The sequence below is a fragment of the Psammomys obesus genome, unplaced genomic scaffold (genome assembly GCF_907164565.1).
Source record: "Psammomys obesus unplaced genomic scaffold, mPsaObe1.curated_primary_1811, whole genome shotgun sequence".
Classification (NCBI taxonomy): domain Eukaryota; kingdom Metazoa; phylum Chordata; class Mammalia; order Rodentia; family Muridae; genus Psammomys; species Psammomys obesus.
In genome coordinates this window covers 8,115,732-8,131,525 of record NW_026590677.1, presented here as the reverse complement: position 1 = coordinate 8,131,525, position 15,794 = coordinate 8,115,732, and the positions used below count along the sequence as shown (strand labels likewise).

Genomic DNA, 15,794 nt, shown 5'->3' with positions numbered 1-15,794 from the left:
TGGGGTAGTTGTTGGGGTGGACCAGCTCAAAACCCAAGATCTCAGCTTGGGTGGTAGAGTTGATCAGCCAACCAGCTCTCGATGCCTGTGACACCAGATCCAGCTCTCCTGCTTTGCCGAGGAGAAGGGTGGGCCAGCCTGCCACAGGCAGCAAAGAAGGGAAGGAGGGACACATCTCTCCCATACCATGGCCAATGAAGGGTGGAGCCAGCTCTGCAAAGCCCTCAGACATTAATATGGCCTCAGGCAGCAGCTCACACCAGGGATGTCTGCATGGCTTTGGTAGTGACATGGGCCACTGACATCAACACAGACCCCTACTGCTGGAGAGACATGGATCCGGACAGGACCCTCGGTGGCATCACCAACTGGCTGGGACTTCATCATGACTTCAGGTGGCAGTGCAGGATACTCTCACATCAGGCTGATCTTCAACACCCTCGCTTCTCCAGTTCTGCCTCTCTTCATAGTGGACAAACCATTCAGCTTCACAATCTCTCAACCACATCCTTGCTCATCATACTGTTGTTTGCTCGACCATACAGTGGGAGGGGGCACTTAATTTTGACAATCATTTTTCATTTATTCTGTGTGCCTGGTTCTGTAGCCAAGAAATCACTACCGAATAATGTAAGATCATTAAGATTTACTCTGTATTTTGTCTAGGAATCTAATAGTTTAAGTTCTTACATTCAGGTTTATTTGCTGCAAATTCTTTCTCTTTAATTTATTCTTTATATACTGATTTCAGCCCCTTCCCTCTTCCCCTCCCCTTCTTCTTAGAAGAGGGAGCCCCCCTTCTCACCCCCACCCCTGTGCCATGCCACCCCACTTCATGTCGCATCAGGACTAAAACAGTCTTCTTCCACTGAGGACAGACAAGGCTGCCCAGCTACAGAAAAGTGATCCAACAGCAGGCAACTGCGTCCATATCACTGACAGCCCCAGCTCCAGTTGCTAAGGGACCCACATGAAGACAGCTGTCCATTAGTTCCATAAATGTAGAGGGCTTAGGTACGGTCCATGCATAGTTCTTGGTTGGTGTTTCAGTTTCCACACACCCACCTGGGCCCTGGCTAGCTGTCTCTGTTGGTCTTCTTGTGGAGTTCTTATCCCTTCAGGTCCCTCTATCCTTCTCCTGACTCTCCCACAAGATTCCCAGATCTCCCTCTAATATCTATTGGTGGGTCTCAGCATGTTTTGATATGCTGCTGGGTGGGGCTTCTCAGAGGACAGTTAGCTTGGCTCATGACATGTGTGTCTTTCTGGGTCTGGGTTACCTCACTCAGGATAATCTTTCCTAGTTCCATCCATTTGCCTGCAAATTTCATGATTTCCTTGCTTTAAATATCCAAGTAGTATCCCATTGTGTATATGTACATTTTCTTTATCCATTCTTTGATTGAGGGACATCTAAAAAGTTAAAGTGACAGCACACAGTAATGAGGATGTGGAGAAAGGAGTACAGTCCTCCATTGTTGGTGGCAGTGCAAACTTGTACAACCTCAGAAAATTGGGAATAGTTTCTACTTTAAGATCCAGCTATACTGTTCCTGGGCATATACCCAAAAGATGCTCCATCACACTACAGGGACACTTGCTCACTTATGTTCATGGCAGCTTTATTCATAATAGCTGGAAAATGGAAACAAAATTTTTATATGGCATGACATTGAAATCAAACCAGAATCTTTTGCATTTGGATATTCAGTTACTCCAGCATCATTTATTGAAAAGACTGTAACTTAACTGCACTGAGTTTTCTTGGCAACCACTTTTCAAGTAAAATTATCTCAAAGATTTATACTCATTTCTGAATTCTCAGTTCTAATTCATTGTTCTATATATATTCTTTTGTGTGTGCTTATGTGTGTATGCACATGTTCATTCAAATGTCTGCAGAAGTCAGAAACTGGTGTCAGATTCTCTGGAGCTGGAGGTACAGGCAGTTGTGAGACACTTGATTGCAGGTGCTGGGAACTAAACCAAGTCCTCTGCAAAAGCAGCAAGTGCTCTTACTTACTGAGCCATCTCTCTATCCTTAATCTATAATCTGTCCTCACACCACACTGTGATTTCAATAGGCCCCAAACCTTAGCACAACTGACTCCATAATGGAAGTACCATTCAGGTCTTAAAACTCAGCAGATAGACAGCACCACCTGCCAAAACAAAATCAGAGACCTAATCCATGAAAGTCCATAGTTCTGGGAAAATCTCTATATGTATTAACTTTGCTTTTTGGCTTCAGTAGTTCTGCTTCTGGAAAACAGTTCTTGCTAACAGATATCAACTTAGGATATGCTTAAAAGCTCACCCTGAGAAAAGCACAGGGCTACACTGTCATCCCAAATACCCAGTGTAGTTGCCAGCTGACTAATATTACCTTAAACCAGTGTGAGTATTCTTTTCCAGTGGATACCCCACAACATTTGTAGTAAACTTTGAATTCAAGAAATGTGAATCTTCTAATGGTATCTAGTTGTGTTTGTTTAGCATGTCTATTTTTGGGGGGGGACCTTTATTAACTTACAAATATATAGGTTTCATTAGTGCTTCTTTATTTTTTTTTTAAAACAAATTTTTGCTTCTCTCCCTGTCTTTTTCCCTTGGCCCCTTATGTCTTCCTATCTGCTCTGACTTCTTTTTACGCTCATTTTACATGTGACCTCTTAGTCCCCTCCTTCAACTCTTCATGTTCCCCTTAAATGATCTCCTATTTGAATTTTAAAATCAATATGTTGGTTTCTGTAAGTGCCAGCTGGGATTTAAAATAAACAAAAACAAAAAACAAACAAACAAAAAAAAAAAAAACAAGAATTGGATTAAGCTGTAGAAGAGCATGGTAAATACTGCCTCTAGTCAATATACTAGTTAAATATGGAATGTCTCTGCATTATTAGACTGTCTTTACTTTCTAAAAGAACATTTTGACAAGGCATATTAATTGATTTTTCAATATTAAATGACCCTGGCATCCTGGCGTGAATCCCAGTTTGTCTTACAGTATATTACTAGATTTGATTTGCTAGTATTTCCTTGGGCTTCTTGTAGATTTGCATCAAGCTTAGGGCACTACTAGCCATAATTTAAAATATTTTTTTCTTTCCTTTTCTGTCCTCTTTGAAAAATTATTTATTTTTCTGTGGATGGATGTTTGACTGCATGTACAACATGTGCATACTTGGTGACCAAAGAGGACAGAAGAGGGCATTGGTTCTCCTGTAACTGGTGTTACAGATGATTGTGATCCTGTGTGGGTGCTGAGAACTGAACTTGATGTATGTGGTGGCTATCCTTACTTTTCACATAAACTACTTCTGGAATTAACTAAAAACCCAAGCCATTGAACACACCTGGTTGTAGTGAGAGTTTTGATATCTTTAGAAACCCAGTTATCTAAATCTCTTTATGTTTTAATCCCAGGTGTGGGATATGGGGTTGCTTCAAATTGTACACAGCTAACTATGATTTGCCTCGTGCATTAACAAGGGTATGATTTTTGCCAGATGAAGATAGTTTACATTTGGAAATCTGGGGACTCTTGAGAAGGCATACATGCCAGAGTTCAGAGAGGAGCAAGGGTGCTCCAAAGAAAAACACAGCTGCTGCTCTCCCTGCTGCTGGTGGTTCATCCTGTTGCATTTGCTACTGCTGCTTTTCTGGACTGCTAGATAATCTGATGATGAAGACTGGACTTGCCCCCAAGGGACTATGTCCCTGTTCAGCAAGAAGCAGCCTTTAGAGTTCTACGACACCTTTTCCCTCTAACTTTTCTCTCCTACGTAGTGTTGGGAGATTGAAAGGAATTAGGGTGGATAAGGGTTGGAAGGGAGGCAGAGGTATAAGAACCCAATAAAGTATTGTAAAAAAGAAAAAAAATACACCTACACTAATTTGATCATTTGATGTAGGAAGACTCACTTAAATACCAGCTACACCTGGTGGAAGCCTTTATAAAGGACAAGGAAGAAAAATTTTGTTCTTTACCTGCTGCTTGCCCTCACTCACTGAGAAGTTCATTCCTTCACCAGTACTAGAGCCCACTTCTTCAGGATTCTGGTGTATACTAAAGACCAGTTGTGAACTGAAGTAGTGGATTCTTGGACTTTCCATTAGGAGACAGCCACTGTTGGACTAGTCAGGCCATAATCTGTAAGATACTCTAATAAACCCCAAATACTGCCATTCTATCAATTCTATTTCTCTAGAGAACCCTAATACAGTACATCAAATTTTTAGAACTATAATACCTTCTTGATGGATTTTTTTTTCTTTAACGAGTAGCTAGTGTCCTTCACAATCTGATTATTTTAGTTTGATGTCTGTTATGTCAGTCATTAAAACAGCTATACCTGTTTGCATCTGGATCCATTTGCTTGAAATACTTTTTAATATAATTTTTATTTATTACATTTTTCACTTTGTATAAAAAGCTGTAGCCCCACCCTTGTCCCCTCCCAATCCTGCCCTCCCTCTCTCCCTCCATCTCCTCCTGAGCCCCTTCCCCAGTCCACTGATATGGAAGGACCTACTCCCCTTCCATCTGACCATAGCCTATCAGGTCTCAATCAGGACTATCTTTCAAAGTCTTCCTCTGTGGCCTGTTAAGGCTGCTCGCCCCTCAGGGGGAGGTGATCAAAGAGCCAGCCACTGAGTTCATGTCAGAGACAGTCCCTGTTCCCCTTACTAGGAAGCCCATTTAGAGACTGAGCTGCCACGGGCTTTTTCCATTCTTTTACCCTAACGTGATATCTGTACTTGATGGTACAGATCTGTACTTGAGGTATGTACTTGAGGTATGTTTCTTGGATTCACCAAAAGACGAATCCTATTTTCCAATACAGTCTGTCTATGCCATGTTATTAGAGAATTCAAACCATTAATATTGAATTATTAATGAGCAATGCTTATAGTAATTCACTTTATTTTCGTTGTTACAGAGTGAGGAACACCATCCCCCCCATTTTGACCAACTGCTCTGGGATTATTTATTCTTTTGTGTCCTCTTATTCTTCTCTTCAGGGTAAAATATTGCTTCTAGTGCCTTCTGTAGAGCTGGATTGGTGAACAGAAATTGCTTCAATTTGTTTTATTGTAGAATGTTTTCCTTTCTTTGGAGATTAGGATCAATAGTTTTGCTGTGTATAGTAGTCTGTGCTGGTATCTGTGGTCTCTTGGATCTTATAGAACATATATTCAGTCCTTGCTGGCTTTCAGAGTCTCCATTAAAAATCAGGTGTTAGTTATTCTTTTTTGTTTTGTTTTGTTTTTTGAGACAGGGTTTTTCTGTGTAGCATTGGCTGTCTTGGACTCATTTTGTAGACCAGGCTGGCCTCAAACTCACAGATATCTGCTTGCCTCTGCCTCTGCCAGAGTGTTGCAACTATAGGCGTGTGCCACCGTGCCTGGCTAGGTGTTATTTTTAATGTGAATGTATTAAATAGATGTTGTTCAGGAGTCTTGAAACAAAATTTTACAATTAATTTCCAGCAAAAATAATCTTCATTATTTCTTTAAAATCAGAATTACTCCTGAAGGTAAAGCTTAAGTTTATTTAGGCCTGGAAATTTTAAATCTATATACATAAATTCATACATATGCATATACATTAAAACAAAATAGTGGTTTCAATCAGAAGTGTCTTCATTGTCTCCCCTTCCTTCACTCATATAATTACTACCAATGCAGGCCCAGGAAGTCATCAGCTGTTTTAGTAACTTAAAAAAATAAAACAAACGATAAAATATCCCCAAGATTTCAGAGACTGCAGAGTACTCTGCATAAGTATGTCTTGTTCTCTTTTACTAACATAGCAGACAAAAATGCAAAACAAATTTCCCACCAGAAAGCAGATGTATCTCTTCATTCATAAGTCAGTGAAGGCAGAACTGGATGATGAAGAGGTTATTTTTCATTAGTAAGCTAAAAATCTGAATGCTATAACTAAGTTAGTCTACAACAAAGCTATCCTGAGCTGTAGACAGAAGGCCAGCCTGTATACTCCTTAAAGACAGCAGTCAGCTTGTGAAACGTATATGGAAACTCACACTCAGCTATTTGGCCTGTCCAGCAATGAGGAATTTAGTCCAGCATTGCCAGTGTGTTTGTCAACATTCTTCTAAGAACGACGGATAATACTGTTTATGAAAAGTTTTATGCCTTGAAAACCCTCTGAAAATAAATAATCCAAATACCAGTTCCATTTCTTCCCCTGCAGGTACAAAAAAGGGAAAATTACTTATTGAACATGTACACTTGTTCCCTATCTCCTTTCCCCAGAAAAGTTTACAACATCCTAAATGCAAATTGAAAGCAACTGATTAGAAGGACTAGGTTCATGATTAGAGAGCTAAGTCACTAAATTAATCTAAGGGCTACATATTGCTTTAATTATATCAGCAAAGCAGTCATCAGAGCAAAGTACTGTGAAATAGAAAAGCACCACCATTCTCATACTCTGGAAATTTAGTATCTAAAATAGATGACACAAAAGATATTCTGTCACTCACTGTCTATGCTGTGTACCAGGAGGATTTCTAGGATAGTGAAAACACTGTACATGTTGTTCTTACATCAGATTCATTTTAGATACATACACCTGTACTACTACATGAGACAATGAATAATCAGAATAGCAAGAATCAAACTATGAAGAGTTATATCCTAGCAACAATGAGGGTGTATGCCAATAAGTCTGGATGAAAATTATTCAACTGTGTTATGAAGGCCAATATTTCATTTTCACTTTTTGGAAGCAGTCGAACCAAGACTAAAAAAAAGTAAAGGCATATAAAATCTGTTGATTAAGCTGCATGAAATCCCTCTGTGATGAAAGTAAAGTTATTTACCCGAATAGAGCTCAGGTCTACCGTCCTTTCTTCTGGGTTCTCCTTAAAAAAAAAAAAAAGGAAGTGAGGAATCATAGAGATGAACACACCAGGTTAGCATAAGTCATCAGATAATAACCATGGCTCTCCATACTCTGATTCATCTTGCTAGGTTCTATTTCAAGCATCACCCTGGGTTTCCTTTTCAATAAGCACTCACTAACCCCCTGTATTTCCTTCTCCCTAAAAGCACAAATAGGGGAGCAATAAAGGTATAATGGATAACTGAGCACCTAAGTTAAGCTAACCTATGACTTCTTTTTAGCTTGTACTTAATTATTAAAGTAGTGATTGAGGGTAGACATTTACCCAAAAAAAAAAAAAAAAAAAAAAAGAATGTGTCTGAATTTCACCTTCAAGGACAGATATGCATTTTCAGCTTTCCATATTGATCGGTCCTCTCTGGATTTTACTGGAGTCCACTGTAATAAAACATGGCTCATCTCTGATTTTATTTATTTATTTTTAGTTATTTTGGTGGGGGCCTTACCAATCTTGTTTATCAATTCAGAGAATCAGCTTTTTGTCTCACTGAGGCTTTATTTGCTCTTTTAGTCTCTACTTTATTTATTTCTGCCCTATTCTTCATTATTTCTTGCCATTTACTACCTTTCTAGAAACTTGTGGTGCATCATTATTTTATTTAAAATCCGTAGTTTATTTGTTTTTTAAAAGTTGTGAGTTTTTTTATGTATATGGGTATTGTGTTTTGTTTGTTTATTTTTTGCCTGAATGTATATAAGTGCATCACATGCGTGCCTGATGTTCACAAAAGCCAGAAGAGGGCATTGGATCCCCTGGAATGTAACCAGAGTGACAGATGGTGGTGAGCCACCATGTGGCTATTGGGAACAGAAGCTGGGTCTTCTGCAAAGATCAGTAAGTGCTCTTAAGCACTGAATCATCTCTCCAGACCTTAGGATTTTTTTAAGTAAACACAGCTTCCCTGCCCCAGAAATATTTAGCTGTCTCCCAGAAGTTCTGGTAGGTTGTGATATGATTTCATTTGATTATAGGAATTTTAAAATTTCCTCAATACATTAAAAAATGTATTCTTCAGTCTCCAGGTATCTGTGTAGTTTCTCTTACTGTTGGTTTATAGTCTAGTTTCAATATTCTGAAAAGGATTTTTGGTTTTCACTACAGCTGCTTTGAAAACTGCATTTACACATGCAGAAGAATAAAAAATTAGATCCGTACCTCTCACCTACCTTGAAAATAAATCCAAAATGAACCAAAGACCTCACTGTAAGACCTGAAATTCCTCAATTGCTAGAGAAAAAAAAACACTTCAAGATACAAGTATAGGCAAACACTTTCTGGAAAGGAGTCCAACAAAGCAGAAAATAATCCCAAGAATTGACAAGTGGGGTTACATGAACTTAAAGAACATTTGCACAGCAATGGAAACTATGAACATATAATCCGCAGAATCAGAGAAAAACTCTGCCAGCTAAATTTCAGACAGGGAGCTAATATCTAAAGGACTGCAAAAATTAAAACATCGCAAAAACAATTTATCCAATCAATCAATCAATAAGGTAACAAACCGAATAGAACATTCTCAAAAGAAAAAATACAAATGGCTAATAAACATTTTACATTTGACATCCTTAGCCACCAGGAAAATGAAAACTAAAACTACTTTGATATTCTATCTCAGCTAAGTCAGAATGGCTATTAAGAAAACATGAGACTAGAGATTGCTCAACACTATAATTACAGTTGCAGCAAATCAGACATTTTATGGCCCCTGGAGCATCAGACATACCTGCGGTACACATACAAACATGCAGGGAAAACCTCCATATACATAAAATAAAAATAAATCACAATCATATAAAAAGGCGATGACAACAAACACTGGAGAGGATCCCTTATTAACTGCTTGTTGGAGAATAAATGGCTGTAGCCACTATGGTAATCAGTATGTTTATTACTGCATTACTCATTAAAATCAGGAAATAGAAAATACCCTTTATATCCATCCACAGTTTAATGGATTAAAAAAAACGTGGTACAGTCACACAGCTGAATTCATTCACCAATTAAAAAACAATGAAATCAGACAGCGGGGCAAGATGGTGGCGCCGGGAGGACTCTCATTCTAAGGAGCAGCACAGCAGGATTGGCACAGTGACCAGCAATCAGAACTCGAGGCCATAAAACACAAGTGATTGTGTTTCACAGGTGAGAGGATACCCCACGGTGGGGGATTCAATCAGCTTTAACTCACCCGGCTAAACCGCGGAAGAGATCCCAGTTCCGCCAGTTCCACCAGGCGCTTGGTCGCCAGCCCAGAGCTACATGCCAGCGCGATCTGGTCACAGTCCCAGACTGAACTGTGGGCCCAAAACACCATAGACTGGATTTCCCAGTTGAGAGATAACCCCACGGAGCAGGAAACAATTGGGACCGACCTCAGGTTACCCAGACATCCCCTGGAAAAAACTCGGGTTCCGCGGGTGCCCCAAGAGCCAGGCCGGACCCAGAGCAGGGACCCAGGCGCTTGCACGGAGCCCTGCCTGCACGCCTGATTCGCCACCTCAGATAGAACTGTGGACACCAGAAAACCAGGGCACCAGGCACCAGAGACTGCATTTCACTGGCAGGTGCAAACCCACAGGGAGGGAAACGGCTGGTCTGATCTCAGAGCACTCAGCCGACACCCCCACCCCGAAACGGTCTAGAGAAAATTACCCAGTTTAGGGAGCCGCCAAGGCTCCAAACGGCCAGAAAGGCAGAGCCACAAGCGGGCATCTGTGCCTGTGGGTTCTACTCGCCACCCCAAACAGAACAGCGGTCCCCAAAGCAAAGACTGCGTGTCTCTGGCAGGAGAAAACCCCCAGCGGAGGGGGTCAGCAGCTCTAACACTTAGGAAACCCAGCACCAAAACACTTCCTGGACTCACGCAGACTCTAGTGCAGGCAGGAGCGCTGTGCTCTGCCGCCATTATGAGTTCCCCTAGGGAACTGGGACACACAGCTGCATCCTCAGACCTACAAAAGCCAGAGAGCCATTACAGCAGCCCTCAGATACTGTGCCAAGGATCAACCAGTTATCCCTAGCTAGACTATCAAAACTGTGGGAATCCCTGGTCCTTCAAGAGGGCTGCACCCACAGCGTCTGGACCAGAGCAGTGCCTGCAGCCGCCATCCCAGACAGGAACACACAGCTTCTGGTCCAGAGTGAGGCACCCAGGCTCCAGACCAGAGCAGTGCCCCCAGGCGCCAACTCAACCTAGGTGCATATTCTCCAGGTCCAGAGCGGAGCAAGTCCAGAGACTTGCTGAGTGCACCTCTCAATTTGCCGGACAGAACTGTGCGCCACAGGATAACAGACTGAGTTTCTCTGTTGGGAGAAAACCCCACAGCTAGGGAATCAGCAGTTTCTTCAAGAGGACTATACATGGAAATTTAGTGAGCAGCAGCACACTAAATTTATAACAAGAAACCCAGCAGTGGGGCAGCTGTCTTGAGAAATTCTATGGGTAAGAGGAGATCCCCCCCCCCCTGCCTAACATAGACCACAGCTACTACTCAGGGCTATAAACCTGAGGTGAGCAGTGGCAACTCCGGAGAAACACTGGCCATACAGTGACCATACCCAAAAAGCAGAGAAGGATTCCTTCAGGAAAAATCATCTTCCGGCCAAGGGAATACTCCCTACCTCAGGACTCCAGGAAGCACAGAAACTAACAGCCAACACCTAAATCAGCCCAATGAGTAGAGATCAGCGTAAAAGCTCAACCAACAAAAGACAGAGCATTATGGCATCTCCAGAACCCAGCCATCCAGGGGCGAACAGCCCTGGACAATGCAGCATAATAAAAAATCAAGAAGATGACCTTACATCTATGTTGATGAAGAAGATAATAGAGGAAACAAATAAAATACGTAAAGAATTAGAGGAAGATAAAACCAAACAGATCATGGCTATCCGTAAAGAAATGGAGGAAGATAAAGACAAGCAGATTAGGGCCATCCGTGAAGAAATACAGGAAGATGCAGCCAAACAGCTTGTGGCCTTCAGAGAAGAAATAATTAAATCACTTAAAGAAATAAAAGAGACAGAGTTGAAGGAACTAAAAGAAAAAGAGGAAAATACAAGCAGACAGGTGAAGGAAGTAAACAAAACAACTCAAAACCTGAAGATAGAACTAGAAAAATTAAAGAAAACACAAATGGAGGAAATAATGGAGAGGAAGATTTTAGGGAAGAAAACAGGAACTACAGAGGTAAGCATAACCAACAGAATACAAGAAATGGAAGAAAGAATCTCAGGTGTAGAAGATACAATGGAAGAAATCGACGTATCTGTCAAAGAAAATGTTAAATCCAAAAAATTCCTGACACAGACCGTCCAAGAAATCCAAGACAATATCAAAAGACAAAACCTAAGAATAATAGGAATAGAGGAAAAAGAAGACTCCCTTCTCCAAGGCCCAGAAAATATTTTCAACAAAATCATTGAAGAAAATTTCCCTAAGATAAAGGAGAAGCCAATAAGGATACATGAGGCCTACAGAACACCCAACAAATTTGACCAGAAAAGAAAATCCTCCTGCCACATAATAATCAAAACAGTAAGTATACAGAACAAAGAAAAAATACTAAAGGCTGCAAGGGAAAAAGGCCAAGTAACATATAATGGCAAACCCATTAGAATCACACCTGACTTTTCAACAGAAACTATGAAAGCCAGAAGGGCCTGGACAGATATCATGCAGACCCTAAGAAAACACAGATGTCAGCCCAGGATACTATACCCTGCAAAACTCTCAGTCCTCGTAGACGGAGAAAACAAGATATTCAATGACAAAAACAAATTTCAACAATACCTACACACAAATCCAGCATTATAGAAGACACTGGAAGTGAAAATACAACCCAAGAAAATTAGCTTCTGTCAAGAAAACACAGGAAATAATTAACCTTACTACAGTAAAACAAAAAGCAACCAAGCACACAACCTTATGAACACAGCCAACATCAAAATCAAAGGATCTACCAGCCACTGGTCATTAATCTCTCTCAACATCAATGGACTCAACTCTCCAGTAAAAAGACACAGATTAACAGAATGGATATGTAAACAAAACCCAGCAATCTGTTGAATACAAGAAACACACCTAAGGCACAAAGATAGACATTACCTGAGGGTAAAAGGTTGGAAGACCACTTTCCAAGCAAATGGACCCAAGAAACAAGCAGGAGTAGCCATTCTAATATCTGATAACAGAGACTTTCAACCAAAATTAATAAAAAGATGGGGAAGGACACTTCATACTCATCAAGGGAAAATTCCACCAGGAAGACATCATAATCCTGAACATCTATGCCCCAAATACAAGGGCACCCACACTTGTAAGAGAAACATTGATAAAATTTAAACCACATATATATCCCCACACATTAATCGTGGGAGACTTCAACACCCCACTCTCAACAAAGGACAGGTCAACTAAAAAGAAATTAAACAAAGAAACAATATCTCTGACAGAGGTCATGAATCAAATGGACCTCACAGACAATTACAGAACTTTACACACAAACACAAAAGAATTTACCTTCTTCTCAGCACCTCATGGAACCTTCTCCAAAATAGACCATATAGTTGGTCACAAAGCAAGCCTCAACAGATACAAGAAGATTGAAATAATCCCTTGTATCCTGTCTGATCACCATGGAATAAAGCTGGACTTCAACAACAACAGAAATAGCAAAAAGCCTACACAGACATGGAAACTGAACAACTTGTTACTAAATGACAGCTGGGTCAGGGAAGAAATAAAGAAAGAAATTAAAGTCTTCCTAGAACTCAATGAAAATGAAGACACAACAGATGCAAACTTGTGGGAGTGCTAAGAGGAAAGTTCATAGCACTAAGTGCCTTCAAGAAGAAATTCGATACAGCTCATTCAAGCAACTTAATGGCCCACTTAAAAACCCTAGAAAAAGAAGAAGCAGACACACCAAAAAGGAGTAGACGGCTGGAAATAATCAAACTCAGGGCTGAAATCAATCAATTGGAAACAAATAAAACAATTCAAAGAATCAATGAAACCAAGAGCTGGTTCTTTGAGAAAATCAACAAGATAGACAAACCCTTAGCCAAGCTAACTAAAAGGCAGAGAGACACCACCCAAATCAACAAAATCAGAAATGAAAAGGGGGACATAACTACAGATACTGAGGAAATCCAAACAATCATTAGGACTTACTTCAAAAGTCTATACTCAACAAAATTTGAAAATCTAAATGAAATGGACAATTTTCTTGATCGATTTGACTTACCAAAGCTGAATCAGGACCAGGTAAATCAATTAAATAGTCCCATATCCCCCAAGGAAATAGAAGCGGTCATTGAAACTCTCCCATCCAAAAAAAGCCCAGGACCAGATGGTTTCAGTGCAGAATTTTACCAGACCTTCAAAGAAGAGCTAACTCCAATTCTCTTCAAACTATTCCACAAAATAGAAACAGAAGGAACATTACCAAACTCATTCTATGAAGCCACAATCACCTTGGTACCTAAACCTCACAAAGACTCAACAAAGAAAGAGAATTTCAGGCCAATCTCCCTTATGAACATTGATGCAAAAATACTTAACAAAATACTTGCAAACCGAATCCAAGAACACATCAAAGATATTATCCACTATGACCAAGTAGGCTTCATCCCAGGTATGCAGGGGTGGTTCAATATACGGAAATCCATCAATGTGATCCACCATATTAACAAACTGAAAGAAAAAAACCACATGATAATCTCCCTAGATGCTGAAAAAGCATTTGACAAAATCCAACATCCATTCATGTTTAAAGTACTGGAGAGATCAGGGATACAAGGCACATATCTAAGCAGAGTAAAGGCGATATACAGCAAGCCTACAGTCAACATCAAACTGAACAGAGAGAAACTTAAAGCAATCCCATTGAAATCAGGGACAAGACAAGGCTGCCCACTCTCTCCATATCTCTTCAACCTAGTGCTGGAAGTCCTTGCTAGAGCAATAAGACAGTTGAAGGAGATCAAGGGGATACAGATGGGAAAGGAAGAAGTCAAATTATCACTATTTGCAGATGATATGATAGTATACATGAGTGACCCCAAAAACTCTACCAGGGAACTCCTACAGCTGATAAACACCTTCAGCAAAGTGGCTGGATACAAAATTAACTCAAAAAAATCAGTAGCACTCCTGTACACAAAAGACAAAAGGGCTGAGAAAGAAATTAGAGAAACAACACCATTCACAATAGCCACAAATGACATAAAGTACCTTGGTGTAACCCTAACCAAGCAAGTCAAAGACTTGTATGAAAAAAATTTCAAGTCTCTGAAGAAAGAATTAGAGGAAGATATGAGAAGATGGAAAGATCTCCCATGCTCATGGCTTGGCAGGATTAACATAGTAAAAATGGCCGTCTTACCAAAAACAATCTACAGATTTAATGCAATTCCCATCAAATTGCCAACACAATTCTTTACAGACCTGGAAAGAAAAATTCTCAACTTCGTATGGAATAACAAGAAACCGAGAATTGCTAAAACAATCCTCTACAATAAAAGATCTTCTGGAGGTATCTCCATCCCTGATCTCAAGCTGTACTATAGAGCAACAGTTATAAAAACTGCATGGTACTGGCATAGAAACAGAATGGTGGATCAATGGAATCGAACAGAAGACCCAGAAATAAACCCACACACTTACGGACACCTGATTTTTGACAAAGACGTCAAAACCATACAATGGAAAAAAGATAGCATCTTCAACAAATGGTGCTGGTCCAACTGGATGTCTACATGTAGAAAAATGAAAATAGATCCATACTTATCACCCTGCACAAAACTGAAGTCCAAAAGGATCAAAGACCTCAACATAAAACCAGACACATTAAATCAGCTAGAAAAAAAAGTGGGGAATACCCTAGAACTCTTTGGTACAGGAGAAAACTTCCTGAACAGAACACCAACAGCACAGGCTCTAAGAGCAACAATCAATAAATGGGACCTCATGAAATTGAAAAGCTTCTGTAAAGCAAAGGACACCGTCATCAAAACAAAGCGACTGCCTACAGATTGGGAAAGAATCATCACCAACCCTTTATCTGACAGAGGACTCATATCCAATATATATAAAGAACTAAACAAGCTGAAAAGCAATAAACCAAGTAATCCACTTAAAAAATGGGGAACAGAGCTAAAGAGAGAATTCTCTGTAGAGGAATATCGAATGGCAGAGAAGCACTTAAAGAAATGCTCAACCTCATTAGCCATTAGGGAAATGCAAATCAAAACAACCCTGAGATTTCACCTTACACCCATGAGAATGGCCAAGATGAAAAACTCAAGGGACAACACATGCTGGAGAGGTTGTGGAGAAAGGGGAACCCTACTCCACTGCTGGTGGGAATGTAAACTGGTACAACCACTCTGGAAATCAATCTGGCGCTTTCTCAGATAACTAGGAATAGCGCTTCCTCAAGATCCAGCCATACCACTCCTAGGCATATACCCAAAAGAGGCACAAGTACACAAAAAGGACATTTGCTCAACCATGTTTGTAGCAGCTTTATTTGTAATAGCCAGAAGCTGGAAACAACCCAGATGCCCCTCAACTGAAGAATGGATGCAGAAACTGTGGTACATCTATACAGTGGAGTATTACTCAGCAAGGAAAATTAAGGAAATCATGAAATTTGCAGGTAAATGGTGGGACTTGGAAAGGATCATCCTGAGTGAGTTGTCCCAGAAGCAAAAAGACACGCATGGTATATACTCACTCATATAAACATACAACATAGAATAAAACCACTAAAATCTGTACATCTAAACAAACTAAGCAAAAGAGAGGACCCGAACTAAAATGTTCAATCCCCATCCTGAAAGGCAAAGAGG

General features: G+C 40.2%; 1 protein-coding gene across 1 annotated transcript in view; it reads right to left on the bottom strand.

Annotated features, from left to right (window-relative positions):
* Positions 1 to 4,939: 4,939 nt before the first annotated feature.
* Cenpi (centromere protein I) overlaps positions 4,940 to 15,794 on the bottom strand; it is a 64,025-nt gene continuing 53,170 nt past the window's right edge. Inside the window, exons 21-23 of the mRNA XM_055608311.1 lie at positions 6,852 to 6,893; positions 6,198 to 6,214; positions 4,940 to 5,058 (exon numbers count right to left, since the gene is read on the bottom strand). Coding sequence (XP_055464286.1) covers positions 5,022 to 5,058; positions 6,198 to 6,214; positions 6,852 to 6,893 — 96 coding nt within the window. The 3' untranslated portion in view covers positions 4,940 to 5,021. The remainder of the gene's footprint in view (positions 5,059 to 6,197; positions 6,215 to 6,851; positions 6,894 to 15,794) is intronic.